This window comes from Propithecus coquereli, unplaced genomic scaffold (assembly GCF_000956105.1).
Source record: "Propithecus coquereli isolate 6110/MARCELLA unplaced genomic scaffold, Pcoq_1.0 Scaffold32, whole genome shotgun sequence".
Lineage (NCBI taxonomy): Eukaryota > Metazoa > Chordata > Mammalia > Primates > Indriidae > Propithecus > Propithecus coquereli.
Window position 1 is genome coordinate 2,944,515 of NW_012148841.1, and position 14,931 is coordinate 2,959,445.

General features: G+C 37.7%; 1 protein-coding gene across 1 annotated transcript in view; it reads left to right on the plus strand.

Annotated features, from left to right (window-relative positions):
* The window catches only part of MAGI2 (membrane associated guanylate kinase, WW and PDZ domain containing 2), a 1,576,038-nt gene that overhangs the window by 1,406,849 nt on the left and 154,258 nt on the right, over nucleotides 1–14,931 (plus strand). Inside the window, exons 11-12 of the mRNA XM_012650290.1 lie at nucleotides 1,428–1,459; nucleotides 7,113–7,302. Coding sequence (XP_012505744.1) covers nucleotides 1,428–1,459; nucleotides 7,113–7,302 — 222 coding nt within the window. The remainder of the gene's footprint in view (nucleotides 1–1,427; nucleotides 1,460–7,112; nucleotides 7,303–14,931) is intronic.

The window sequence follows — 14,931 nt, forward strand, 5'->3', positions numbered from 1 at the left end:
ACATTGAACAGAATTTTTTTCATTAACTGGAAAGAGAGATAAGAATGAACAGAGTATGTGAGAAAAAGAGAGTTAATTCTACCAAGCATCTTGGGGAAGATGGTTATTATATACTTCAGCATTAACTTTATTTCTGGGTTCCAAAGAAAGCTGAAAAATATGATGAATTATATAGTTTTACTCTTTGCATAAAATTAATCATCAGTGCTTCACAACAGTGCATTGAGGTGCAATCAGTACTTTTGCCATGCCTGGGTCAGATTGCTTAAAGTATGTAGGTGATGTATGTCCAGATTTCTGTAGATGTTTCCTATAAATGGAAACAGGAATAGCTGTTAGCCATTTCCATTTTGGACAAGTCTCAATTTTAAAGATGATGAACACAGTATGTGGCATGTTTTCAATATTCATTTCTATTGGGCATTTATCAGACACCATCTAATATTAATTTGACTGGAAATTGTTGAAAGAGAGAAGATAAATGAAAAGACAGTAATTTTGTTTTATATATTAGATTAAGTTTTGTATTGTTGGGGCAAATATATATCAGTTTACTCTCCATCCACTACTTTAAGCTTGTTTTTATTGCCTTTTAAAAAACTAATTCTATATGATAAAATAACAATAATAAAAGAAAAAGAGAATTAACCTATTCTTTACTTTTAATTATCTTAATAGTCATTTGGATCACAACAGGGTTAGTCTAATCATCAGACCACTTGTGATAATAGACAGAGCTCAGTACGTTGGACAAAAAGGATTTGATGGTACATGATTCATTCAATTAACAAAAATTTTGAGCTGCTTCTTCATACAAAGCATTATGCTAGCACTGGGGTACAAGGATAATGAAATGGAAGTCTGCTCCATAGAAGATCTCAGTGGGGAAACAGTCACATAAAAATGTATAGTAGAATTGATTCATAATGTAGGCATACACATTATTTTTTAATTTAGGAATAATAAAGGTTTGTTGGTTGATTTTTAACCATATAAAGCAGGCAAATAAAGCAGAGTCATTTCTTATACTAAGCAAAGATATTTACTTTTAAAAATCTAGATTGCTATCTATATCCTCTCCTCCTCTTTCCTGCTAAGGCTATTCAATGGAAATCCCTAAGGATGATTCTGTCATGGGTCTTGTAAGGTAGCCGATGATTTGACATACGTTCACTCACCTTCTCCGTGCCTCAGAATCCTCAGGTGCCAAATAAGGAAATGTTTTTAGAATCCTTAATATAATTCCAATGAAATTATATGAGCTCCTTAAAGAAGACAATACAGCCAGGCAGAATTTTGTTTTTGTTGTTGTTATTGTTTGCTGTTAACTAATTTAAAGTCAATTATAAGTACTTTAATATCACACTGCCCGTAGGTGGTAATGGGGTGTATTTTCAAAGTTCAAATATTGTTTTCTTTTATTACAGGTTTCTTTTCTCCATGGAAAACTCCAAAGCCTGTAAGTTGGAATTATTATGCTTCTTTACTTCTAGTTACTGTTGCAATCCCATTAAATAAGAGTTGAATTGGGCGACCTCAAAATATCTTTCTCTTCTAATATTTTGTGATGTCAAAAGAACAAATCCTCTCTGTCCCTTTGGCATGTATTTGTCCCACAAGTACAAGAATAACTCAACTTACTTTCCTGTAAAGACCATTCTAACCTTTTTTAAAAATATGCTTCCAAAATGAACATTAACACTACTCAATCTGGTGTAATGAAAATACTTTAGAAACCTTTTGTTTTTCCCCTGTGAGAAATACTATATAGTCTTTATCACGTGGGATTTTTAGAAAGAATGCAAACTATAGGCCCAGAAGTCTTGACCTGCAAATTAAATCTTGTCCACAAGATATTTAACTCTGTATATATTTATACTTAAATTAACATTTTAATATCCACAGAGCTATATGTGTGTGTGTTGCGTGTGTGTATATGTGTGTGTGTTAGTTCCATATATATGTATATAAATTATATATGTGAATGTATATACACATATATATATGTTTAAGCTCTATATACTTTATATATATTCTGCCAAACCTGACAATCACTCAAAGTGGTGCATCTGAATCTTCTTCAGATGCTGGAGATCTCTGTCATCATCAAACCTCTCTGGGCCTAGTTCCTTTATAAAACATACTAAAATTTTTATGTTGATGTAGGAGGATGGTGAGTTTTAATAATCTCTGTGTAAGGCGAGGTTAGCCAAGTTGACTTAGCAGTTAGAGATGGTATTTACTTGCCAATAAGTTGAAACTACTAATGGCCCAAATCCCAGGAGCTGAGACTGGTTTTCTGGGATCCCATTTTATGGTGTGTTAGAGTACTCTACCCTAACTGAAACATCTAAAACTCATGACTGGAAGGGTGCTACGGAAAAGCAGAACGCTCTTGCTGAGCGTGTTCTCATTTAGGACGTGGCTTATTTAATCCACAGAGAACATCCGATGGGAAAACTAGTCCTATTCGGGCTTAGCAAATCACTTACTGATGCATGTGATTTTGAAAAGAGGTATTTTTAAATAATTAAAGTGAAATTTGGTTTACCTTGACCAATGTCAAAATAGTTCCTTCCTTTCACAACCACACTTAAATCTGTGCTCTGTGGTTACCCACATCTTTATCTAATTTAACAAGGAAACTTGCAAACTCATCATGGTGCTACAATTATGCAATCTAGTGATTTCCTTGTATGTTCCACATTTACACAAATTATGTTATTTGGTGTAATTACAGCATTTGCTGTCATTATAATAATTACATTCATAGTCAATAATTCCTAAAAGGTTTTATAGAACTCAGCAAACAATTAATCCTGAACCTGTGTATCTCTACAAAAGCTAAGACTTGGACTTCCAGGTCCTAGGCTGAGCAAAGATAGAGGGCTGTAGATTTAATGTCATGCATGTATCTACCAGAAACTCATTAGACTGAGGACTATAATGAGAGGAAGTATGGTATAATTGTTTAGGGGACAGGCTCTGAAGGCATACTGCCTGGGTTCAAGTTTTGCTGCTTCTCCTTACTAGCTATATGACTTTGAACTAGCTGCTTAAGCTCTCAGTGTCCCAATCTCTGCATCTGTCAAATGGAGGTAATAGTAATACCCTTCTCATATGGGTATTGTGAAGATTCTATGAGTTAATCCTTGCAAGGTGCTTAAAACCATGCCTCTACATGTTGAGCTCAAAAGTATAAGCTACTATCAGCATAGGAAGCAGACCCCCATGCATGAACCCTTAATAAATAAATAATCTTAATAGTCATTTGAATCGACTCTATGAAATGAACATGGTTGACTGAACTCAAAACAAATATATAATGATATACCCACAGTATATGAATTTATACACTCTCTCCTCTGAGGAGGATTGATGACACCATTAGTCAGAGTAAGAAAATACTATCCTGGCTGAGATCTAGCCTCCTCCTTGTCCTGTGTCACTCCCTGATGCTCTTCTGTCCTACTGATCCACATCCTAAGCTAATCCATGTCAACATAGTCACTTCCTGTGTAACAAGTAATACACTAATTATAGTGGGTTCTCATTCTCTCCATCTGCAAGGGCTCAAGTTCATGCTTCAAGTACAGAATCAAGCCAAATACCTTTATTTCCCAGCCCTGCTCAAAATAGGGAGGGAGTGGGTTTAAACTATCCCAATTTCTATAGGAAGAAAACAAGTTTTAGACATAGTATTTCATGGAGGAAAAAAATAACCTGCCTTATTCACAACCCCTCTACTCTCTATATACACCATAGCATCAAAAGCTGGGATTAAAAATAATTAGCTACAACCACGAATGGATTTTTCTGTTTTACTGTTTGATACCCAGATCTGAACTGTATGTCCAGTCTGTCCACTGCTATTTCAGTGACTGCCCTTTCATACGGACAGACATCCATTCATTCACCAAGGCTGGCAGAGATACAATCTTCTCTCAAATACAGAAAACAATTTTATTTCCATTTTTTCTTACTCTACTGAAATGTTTATAAATATCAGCCCAGTTTATGGACACCACTGAGACCAGACAGGAAATACCCAATAAGAAGCCTTGTTAAGAGATAGTCACCTGGTAGGAAACACAAACTCTAGACAGTTCAAGGCCAGGAAGATGCTAGGTAGAGCAAGTGAGGCCCATGGACCTGGGTATGGTGACAAGATCAGGAATCAAGGAGGTTCACGAAGGTAGAGAGGAACACAGAGTGTCCCAGGTAGAAAACAAAAGTCCAGAGACCAAGGTGTGTAAGGAATTAGGGAGGAGTCAACAGAATCCACCCTTCCAAAGGGACAATCAGGTCAGCACACCATCCCCAGAGAAGGAGGGGACCTCTGATCCCAGGGCAGTTGGTTTACCCCATGGTCTTCGGAGTTGGAAGCCACCAGGTTTGGAGGGAGCAGGGTAAGAAGGGGTAGGGGTGGAATGGTAAATCTACTTTTTCATGGGCACAGTGATTTTCTGCTCTACAGTCTTTTAAGAAACTCTGACATAGTGACTCAAGGGTTGATGAATGTCACAGCAAGAAGTTTCGAATGCTTTACAAAGCATGAACTGGAATCTTGACTAATTTCCCAACCTCTGTGCTATAGAAATTGTAAAATTTGTCAATCTGCCATAGAAACTTTTCCAAACAGTGCCCAAAGCATTATTTGTTCTGTAGTTTTAAGATTGTTTTTTTAGAAATACCAATATTTTAACTGAAGCATGTTTGCTCCAATGACTATACATGAACAATACAGATACCAGCAAGAGCAAGACACATGTGGCTATCAGATAACACTCAGTGCAATGTGAGAGAAAGAAATAGACATTGGCTGGAGCTGCATGATGACAAGCAGGATACTACAGCTCCCCTAACCATATTTCTAATTTATTTACTTTTTTGCATTTAGTATCTTATGTTTGGGAACAGAAGAAAGTCATAGCCGGAATGAATCCACAAAGTGCCTAAAGTCAATTAAAGTGAAAAATTTTAAAGGATATTCCTTTAGCCACAAATGTGGTCTTCCATTGCATAGCAAAGCCACCCAGAATGGATGACCAGAGAAATCCAGAATGACTTTCTGTATGAGTTTCACTATCAAATGAATTATGAATTGCATATTTAAAGATTTTTACTAAATGGGAGCACAAGGCGCACTGAGCAGAAAATTTACTAAAACTCTAACCATCTTTACCAGTTATTCCCCCCACTGTGTTATTATGTAAACAGTCACTCCTGTTAGAGTGAAAGGTTGCTTCTGACCCAGGATCTGCCACTGACAGCTGCTGCTGCCACTTACCCTCTCTGTGCTTCTAGAGATTATGTTGAATAGGAGGGAATTAAACTAGACTAGGGGTTTTCCATCCTTGTTAGCTATAGAAACTTTGATCACATGAAATCTTGGGCAGTAGCTCATACAGAAAAAAATTAAAATGAAGCCAATCTTACTGAAAGAAGGGTCAGTGACCCATTTCTTTCCTAGTTTGCTGGCTCAACACAAACCCCTGCCATAGTCCCAGGTGGGCAGGGTGGGCCACAGGGATCTGTGGTGTGACCCAGGGCATGTGCAGTTTGAAAAACACTGGAGCACATCGTACCTCACATCCCTTCCAGCTTTAAAATATTGATTATTGACAGGTCAGAGCTACAATCAGAGCCCTGGCCAAAATATAGCCAGTGTGAAAACAAAAGCAGGACAATACAGTAGGGGATAGAAAGATATGATCCTGCCAACTTCAAAGTATTGTATATGAAAACTGCCTTTTCAAGTGACGATATTTTGTTCATCACTTCATTCATCTACTAAATGAACATTTTCTGAGCACTCTATAATACAGCAAGGATAAAGACACAACCCCTGTCCCCGACATGACCTATTTGAGACCCAGAAGGGCAGATGTATAAGCATAGGCGGATGTGATGAGTGGGGTAAGAGGAAGTAGAGGTGCTGTCAGAGTACCCAGGAGGGGCCAAATGGGCAGCAACAGCCTTCCAGGAAAGGAGATGTCACATCTGAATCTAGTAGCCAGGTAAAGTGAGGAGGGGAATGAAAGAGTGGGAAATGAGTAAACTTTGCATGGAGAAGGAGAAATCAAGAAAGTATGCAAAGGTTCAGAGGCAAAATAGAACCTGGTGGATCCTAGGGAACAAGAGGAGAGACCACTGCCAACATGAGAAAGGTGAGCAGAACTGGGTCAAGAGAAGCCCACCACACCCACTAGGGAGCTTGGCCTTTATCCTGAGGACCATGCTGAACCAGTGCAGAATTTTAAGCAGGAGGGTAAACTAATCTAATTTTTTACATGCACTACAGGTTTATTCAAAGCAGAAAAGCAGAAGTTGAGTTTGAGTAAGGAATCAGTTAATTGTTGGATGAAGGTGAAGTTGGTGGTGCCAATAGGTGATCTCAGTGAACCTGGCTTCCTCCTTATAAAGGATGATGTTAATCTCTGCTTTATCTATCTCACAGTGCTATGGTGAGGACCAAAGAATATTATGTATGTGAAAGAGCATGATAAACTAGGAAGTACTCTATAGGTCTTTAATAAATTGTGATAGTAGCATTTTGGGGGAGAAATCACCAGCTCAGCAGTAAATGAGGCTTCCTAGAAGACTTTGAACAATTTCTGAATCCTAGATGGTCGTATAATTACTTATAAACTGAAAGGAAAGTGATTGAAGTATAGGATGCTGTTGGGATATTCACAGGTAACAGATGGATACGTGCAGCTACTTCATCTTCTGCTTTAGTATTATAGTAGTGGTGTAATGTACTGGGACCATCTTAGAAAAGGAATACTATACCTTTCTACTCAGTTACACATGTTATCTTTATTTTATGGGGAAAAAAAACAGAGAAGTTAAGTGATTTGCTAAAATTTGCCTGCTAGTAGATGACAGGGTTACATTCAAAAGTCAGGCACCATTTGTATTTATAACAATCTATGATGCTTTATTGCATACAAATAGAATCTTTTCTTTCAAGGCAATTATACCAAAGTTTTTAATGTTTCCTGGAAGAAAAGTCCACAAGGCAAGAATGTCTAACATAAAGGTGACAAGAGAAATAGCAGGGAAGGATTCACTGTCAGTCATTTTCTCTGTTCTCTTTCACTTTTTAGATAACAGACCGATGGGAGAATCAAGGCAGTCCTCAAACGAGCTTATCTGCTCCGGCCATACCGCAGAACCTGCCCTTCCCACCCGCACTTCACAGGAGTTCCTTTCCTGACTCAACAGAGGCCTTTGACCCACGGAAGCCTGACCCATATGAGCTCTACGAGAAATCTAGAGCCATTTATGAAAGTAGGCGTAAGTGAAAGCCACATACAACAAGGGTACATTAATAATAGCTGAGTCTCTGACAGGAGAGATATTGAGGCTGAATGATCTGAATGATTTTATATTCTGAGTTTCAAAAGTATCTCAAAAGTAGAGCCAGCTGGTCTAAAATTATCTTTAAAAGCCTGTTGATTCTAAAAGTAAGCTTATTATATGTTTCAGTTTTAAATTTTGTCTCCTACTTTTTTTCCCCTAAGAACTTGAGGAAAATCAAGAATATATTTTTGGGGAGTGGGAATGGGTTGCTAGTTTTGTTTCAGTCACCAAATAAGGAAAAGAAATATTTAAAATTTGTATCTGATTAATCTGATCTTGAATCTAAAGCTTAGATTTTTCTTAGAGCCTTGAATGCAGCCATTGAAGTTAGAGCTTTGAGTAAAATGTCAGCCAAGTCTTTCCAACTCACAGTCATAAAATCAGTTGGTTTTGAAAGCAGTACAGAGCCAGGTGCCAATCATCCCCACCGGAGTCTTCTGCTTCTCATTTCATGCAATCAGACACCTTTGAATGTTCCGTCTGAAAATATTGTGTATGCACTTGTCACCTTATCTGAAGGTCTTTTAAAATTATTTCATGGCACTTTATAAACATTAGAAAACAAGGCTTTTTGGCCAGGCACAATGGCTCATGCCTATAATCCTAATACTCCGGGAGGCCAAGGCAGGAGGATCACTTGTGGCCAAGAGTTGAAGACCAGCCTGAGCAATGTAGCAAGATCCCACCTCTAAAAAAAAATAAAATAAAATAAATTTTTTTTAAAATTAGCCAGGAGTGATAGCATGCACCTATAGTCCCAGCTACTCAGGAAGCTGAAGTGGGAGGATTGTTTGAGCCCAGGAGAGTTCGAGGCTGCAGTGAGCTGTGATCATACCATTGCACTCCAGCCTGAGTAACAGAGGGAGACCCTATGTCTATTTAAAAAAAGAAAAGAAGTCTTTTAATATTGCATGTACATTTGTCATGCTTCTTTCTGCCATCTTACAGGTCATCTCCACAACATGTTAGAGGACTTCAATCTAAATGGCCTGAGTGTATAATACACAGTATAGTAAGAATCTGAGTCAGTGATCAGGTAACCCAGCCTAGTGAGAAGGATTTTGTCCCTGGTGCTCCCATTTATGGTGTGCTGATTTCCTTTGCTTCAGTGTTCTGCCGATGTCTTTTTTCCCAACTTTATCATTGGAAGCATGAATAGCAGGTTTTAAATGGTGTGTGATCTCAGAGGATCTCAAATCTGCTTACTCTTTTGATGAGCTCAGGGGCTGAGAATTATGCACCCAGCTGGTAAAGGGAAAGGCAGACATAATACCTTTCCCTGATCCTCTACAACTCTTTGTAGAAGTAATTTTGGTTGATAGAATAGTTAGGACAGCAGGCCATCGAGAAATCATTTTCATCAAAATGAAACAACCCACACATACACACTTTTTTTTTAAGAATTGGCTACATCAGAGCCACCATAGTTTATTCTTCTCCTTCTAGATGAACAACTGAAATATCTTTAGAGGATTGTATCATTAGAATGTCTTTGCTGTAGTAGAGTAAGAACAAAGGAGGCATTTTTAGCTGTATAATATAGGGTATGAATTCAGGGTATTAATGCTCATTAAACTGAAAAAAATTGAAGACATTTCAGCGCAGTTCTTGATACATTTTCTGCTTCAATAACCAAGTATTTATTGAGTACTCACTTTATTCTCAACACTGTGGGAAAATACCAAAGATGAGTAATATGTCTGCTCTAAGACATTTAACTGGAGAAGTAAGAAGAATGAGTGTAAACAAGTAGAGAGAGAGTGTGGTTCTAATGTGGAAGGTGGAAACACGTTGCGGGATTAAAATATCATCCTCACGTCCTTGGCTTGTTTGATTTCATGGTTATATTTAGGGAGCATTAAGAGATACTTCCTTCTGGCTTTTTGTCTCTTCATTAGTCATTTGCTTCCATCCTTTTGCAGTTTCTTGGCCGATGCAAAGCTTTATTATTCAAGACAAAGGCAATGTTGGTGTTTATTCTCAGTCTTCTCTTTGTGGTTCTTCTCTGATACAGTTGCGCCCTCAGTTTCTGAGCAAGAATTGTACATGACCCTCTCTCAACTCTAAAAGAATTCTGCTTTCTTTATCCAGCCCCTGCAACACCATTTCTGTTCATTGCCTTTCCTCTCCTCACCTGTAACAAGCCAAGCAAACTAATCCACCTTAACCTCCCGTAACTTTCTTTTTCAGTCCTCCTCTGGGAGCTCTTTATCCCCCTTCGCTTCTGCAGCTGCAGAACAGCAAACATGCTGACGACTCCCCACGTCACCCCCTCCCCCCTCGGTGACCTCGCCTGTGCCACTGCTGCTGCCGCCCAAATGGCATCCCCCTTCTTGTTTCTCTCTAATGTTTCTGAGGTCTCAGTAATGTTTTCAGGGTCAAAACTCCCAGGAAGCCAAAAAAGAGCAAGCTTATTTCCTTTCCTATCCTTCTCTTTTCTATCGTGTTACTTCATAACGCTAAATGGAGTGTGAATGAAAGACAGAAATCATGTCAAGGTAAGAAAAGCTGTACCCCTGAAGATTAAGGACACCAAAAGAGCACAATGGCATTTTCTGTATTCTGTCTAGCCGATTAGTTCACTCTTCTTGTTGTCATGTGGGTGTCTTTAAAAAACAAGACAGCATTTTTCCCTCTGTACATTTCTATTTCCAAAAAGGACAAGTTTCATTCTCTCATTTAAATTTTTATAGTAATACTAAAAAAAATTTTTTTTTAAACTAATGGATGAAAAACTCAGTCTATTCCTCATCCTCTTCAGTTGATTTAGGCAATGATCATAAAATGTATGCACCCAAACAAAAGATCCATGTTCAAAATTTTTTATTGTGAAACACTCCTATTCTTATTCCTTTGAATCACATGCATGACATTTAGGTTTGGCTCTATTTATTCTTGTGTCTCTAAACTTTTTCCTGGGAGGAAAAAAAAATCAGTGAGACCAGGGAAAATGTGGGAGGGAATCCTAACCAAAGCTATTTAAACTAAGTCCTTTGACATTTTCCCTAGCCCATCGTGATCTCATGGTATCCTTCCTTACAGCCATGTCCAAAGCTAAAGAGATTTTTGCATTCACATGCAAAACTGGGTTGCAGTCACCAAATAAAAAGACACCCCCCACTCACAAGCCCGGGCTGTACAGAGCTACAGAATGTTTGTTCTATCAAAGTTGTCACGAAATATTTGGTTTCAAGTCACCAGTCCCCTGCAAATGATAGAAATTTATCAAATGATGTAAATGCTGCTGTGCCTCATTTGACTCATAATTAGATTATGCTGACATTTTAATGTGCACGCACAGGACATCTTAATAAAGGTGTATTCCTGGGGAAAAGTGCTGTGATTGTAAACAAACGAAGACAACCATAAGATACTAGAGCCACATGAAACAGAACATGACAGGTACCTGCTTATGAGAGGAAAGCTAGACACAGCCTATCTTCGCGAGATCTTCTCAAGATGAGGTAGGACTGAAGAAGGCAGAGAAAGGAAGATTCTTCCACCCTGCAGGCTGGTAATGTCTCTGATTTCAGAGCATTAGGCACAGTGCCCAGAGGTGGCAACGGCAGGCTCCACATCAATCAACAAGAATATATGAAACTCTCATTATGTGTCTAGGACTCTGCTAGGCCCTCCCCAAGAGAAAAGTCATGAGAAATAATCTCTGCTCATTAGAAGCTTGCAGGGAAGTTGAGGACACAAACAAATAACACACAGGAAAACAATTCCTGAACAAGGCTACATCACACAATGCAGCAAATAATATCGGTATTTTAACGTGTGGAATTGTGCAATAAAAGTAATTAGACATTTATGATAGTTTCTCAACTTTCATATGCAAAATTGATGTTTAATCAGAAGGATGTATTAGATATCTTTGAATTATCAAAAATCGCATTAGTCCAAATAGGAGAACTCTGCAAAAAAGAAAAAATTTTCCCACTAACTTAATTTCACATAAGCTTAAGCTTACATATAAAAAAGTAGAACCATGCCCCCCCCCAAAAAAGTCCCCCCAAACAGATTTGACCAATGGGACTTCTGGATCTTCATGTCAATTATTTAAACATTGACCCTATGTCATTACTACCTATTCCCAGAAAAGAGAAAAAATCTCCCCACTCCCATCTCTACCAAAGATTTTTGTCACCATTCTGTTTGTATTAGTCTCTGTTGATATTTGACTTCTTCCTGTCCCCATTGCTTGCAATTTTAAAAATTGAAAGCAAAGGAAAATATCCACCTTTGTATAGTGGGACAAGCCCTACTATTTTTGACTTCACGCTTCTCTATCCTTTTCCCATGAATCTCATGAAGGAAGGGCTTGCATTTTTTTGCAATCACAAGAGGAACTGCTTGAATTTTGTGTTTGTATTCTAACATTCCTAAAGCTGGACTATGTATATCATCTCTCACCTTGGAAAAGAAGTATTTCTAAAGGCCTTTACTGTTTTCTCCCTCTCATCTCGTCCTGCCATTCTTTCTCTATGTATGATTGTGCCCTTGCTTCAAGCATATATTTCTGACGTGATAGGAAACTTTTTTAAATGGCCTAGTTCCCCACGAGACTAGAGTGACTACATGTGGGAGTTTTCCTGGAACGGTCCTGGTTTGTGTTGTCCTGGCATAATTATTAACAGCTCACTTTTTACCCTATAGACACTGTCCTTATTTGAATGACAAATTATGAGGTTTCCCTTTATTGCATAATCTATTCAAGGAATAGACGTCATTGCTGTCCAAGAAAAGCATATATCTAAATGTACAGACTATGAATAAAAATTTTAACACCTACTTAGATAAATAATTTTCCAAGTTAAATTATTTGGCTACTAGGATTTTTTCCTATACATGTTTCATCCCTAACTTGGGGTGAAGGCTTAATTGGTGGCTCATCTTGGTAGCCAAACTCCCAATAAACTCCCTCCATACCCAGAAAATTGTACATATATACTAATCCCGTGCATGGTAAACTAAGTAGAAAATGCAAGTAGTAAAGCTTCACGCATTGAAGTACTGTGCCTTGCAGTCCTCATTCTTATCACAAAGAATAAGTCAAGTTCAACATCACAATAATCACGGAACTGAAAAGGAGTTAATCTCACATGTCTCCTGCCCTTAGGAAAGATTATTCCTAGATAACTGCAGATAGATGCCTATCACAACTCCTCTTTTTATTACCAGGCAAGGCAATATAAAGTGCTTCCCAAAGAAAATGAATGTGGCTCACTTTAGAATCTTAAGAAAATAAGATTCTAATGGATGCTTGTTGATTTAGGAAGGAGGGCCCAGTCTTGTTGCCTCACTTTTCCTTAAGCCAGGCTTATTCTAAAGGTTTGTCTTATCATCCTCAGCTCATGAGGGCATTTCTTGGGCATGCTCCACATTGCAGCCTTGGAAGCAGGAGCCAATGAGCAGATGCAGCTAGGAATAGACAGAAAAGAAAAATCCTTATTTCCTGGAACTCTTCCCTCAGGGTTCTGTTCCTTGGTTTGAACCCAAGTTGAATTATGACTGAAGTCGTACAAACTTTTTTCTCTTCACATTGAACTTTGGTTATTATAAATAAACAATTTATGAGGTACAACTTGTCCACACTCCTTTGCAGTAAGACATCACTCACGTGTAGGATCATAAAAGTGTCAAGGATATGTATGGTGTAATGTGCCTTCTGGTATAACCTCTTTAGAGTAGAAATTCCTCTGAAATTTCTTCAAAGAGAGCTCACACAATCAATTTTTCTTTCTAGAAATTAGAAAGCATTAACCTATAACAAGCAGTGAGTATCACAGCAAAGGTAGCAATCAAAAGTAACCACAGTCCTGTTAAAGAGCATAATGGAGCAGCAAACTGTTTTCAGCACTACACCTGAAACGAAATTATGATTTGTGGCACATCAAAAACAGTCTGTTGTGTTTTTCACCTCTATGGCTTTTATCCTGCTCTTTTGTTGTTCACTGTTCATAGTTGAATTCTTTCATTGTTTAGTATTATAATACACATACAATTCATGACTTATCACAAATGGGTGGTGTTTCTAAGCTGTCAGGTTTTCTGCTGCTCTTTCCTTGTTATGAGTGAGCAAGGCTTGTAGTTTGCCCTGCCTCCCATCCTAACAGCAGAGCCATTAGGAAGAAGGGGGTAGTTTAATAATATTATCCACCACAGCATACCACTGGAGATGCCAAATAAAAAGTGACGGTGGCAGCCACATCGCACATGGTAGTATCCATCCATGGTGCTCACAACCAGAGCTCTGAAGGCTGTGAAAAATCTGTCTGCTTGAGCCTTCCTGGCTTCAGTCTCCTTTCCCCGTGTAATTAAACACTCGAATACAGTCAAGCTGGAAATACCAAAAGGCTTAAGAAAAGTTTTAATAAATTCATGGATGCCCTAGCTAGAGGCAGCTATTACGTGATCACGAAAGGCCACCTTGCCTTCCCAGAGAACATCCTTACATCTGAACACTGTGCTAGGTCAAGCCCTGGTCTGATTTGCTCTAACATTGCTGGTGTCCAATGTCCTTAATTAAAATACCCCCCACAATATGTTCTCTTGAACACAATCTTACTTTAGTGAAATATTAAAATAAGATGATATGTAAATGTTAAGACACTTTTGCCAATGACTTTAGCATTAGAATCATAAAAAGATAAAAAAAAATATTTAATACCATTATCATTTTAAATGTCCTCCAATGTACTATGAAGGTTCTTCTGTACCTTTTTCCCATGGGAAAAGCATTGTTGTTATCCTTAGTATGATTTATGTTATAGTTTGATCTGTGAAAAAATTTGCCTTTCAGCTGGAGTTTCTAATATATCACATTATGCGTCACTTTTTAGTTATAATATACTGATAATGGAGATCAGTAAATCCAATTAAGTCATGTTTGCCATTTTTAATATGTAGATTTTAATTAATTTGGAAACCTAATTTTTAAAAATGGTATCTTCAGATACCTTTCGAAAAAACTGTGGTAATGTTTATATGTCTAGCAGATTCTTTTTGAAATAGAAAATTACCATGATGAGCTTGAGTAAGATAGATAGTAAAATAAAAGCTGTGGTAGAGCACATATTTTTCCCGTGTATTTTAGAAATTAGATCCATTACTATAGCTTATAAATTTATTTCATTCAGTAGTTTAAAACTTAAAGATCCTGGAATTAGACAGATGTAAGTGAGGGGAAGTGAAAAGTAAACTCTAAAATATCAGTCTTTGAAAGTTATTTTATATGTCAAAGCATTTTTTGGTAGCACAAATAGACAGTGTAAGCCAAGCTACTTTCATGAATAAATATGAGACCACCAAGGCTGCAGTGAACCGAGTTTAATTGCTCAATGGCAAGTAGGTCCTAGTAAGATTATATTAATAATAACATAAAATGTCAGTTTTATTCCTAATGGAAGTGTTTAGAAGGTAGCAGCAGTCTTCCATCTCTGATGCAGGTCTACCTTTTTGATGAAAGGATATTTTTCCATTCATAATCCTAAACTGTCACACAAAATATGGAGGCTCTTAAAATATAACAATTCTGCTAGAAAACTAATTTGCCTTTAC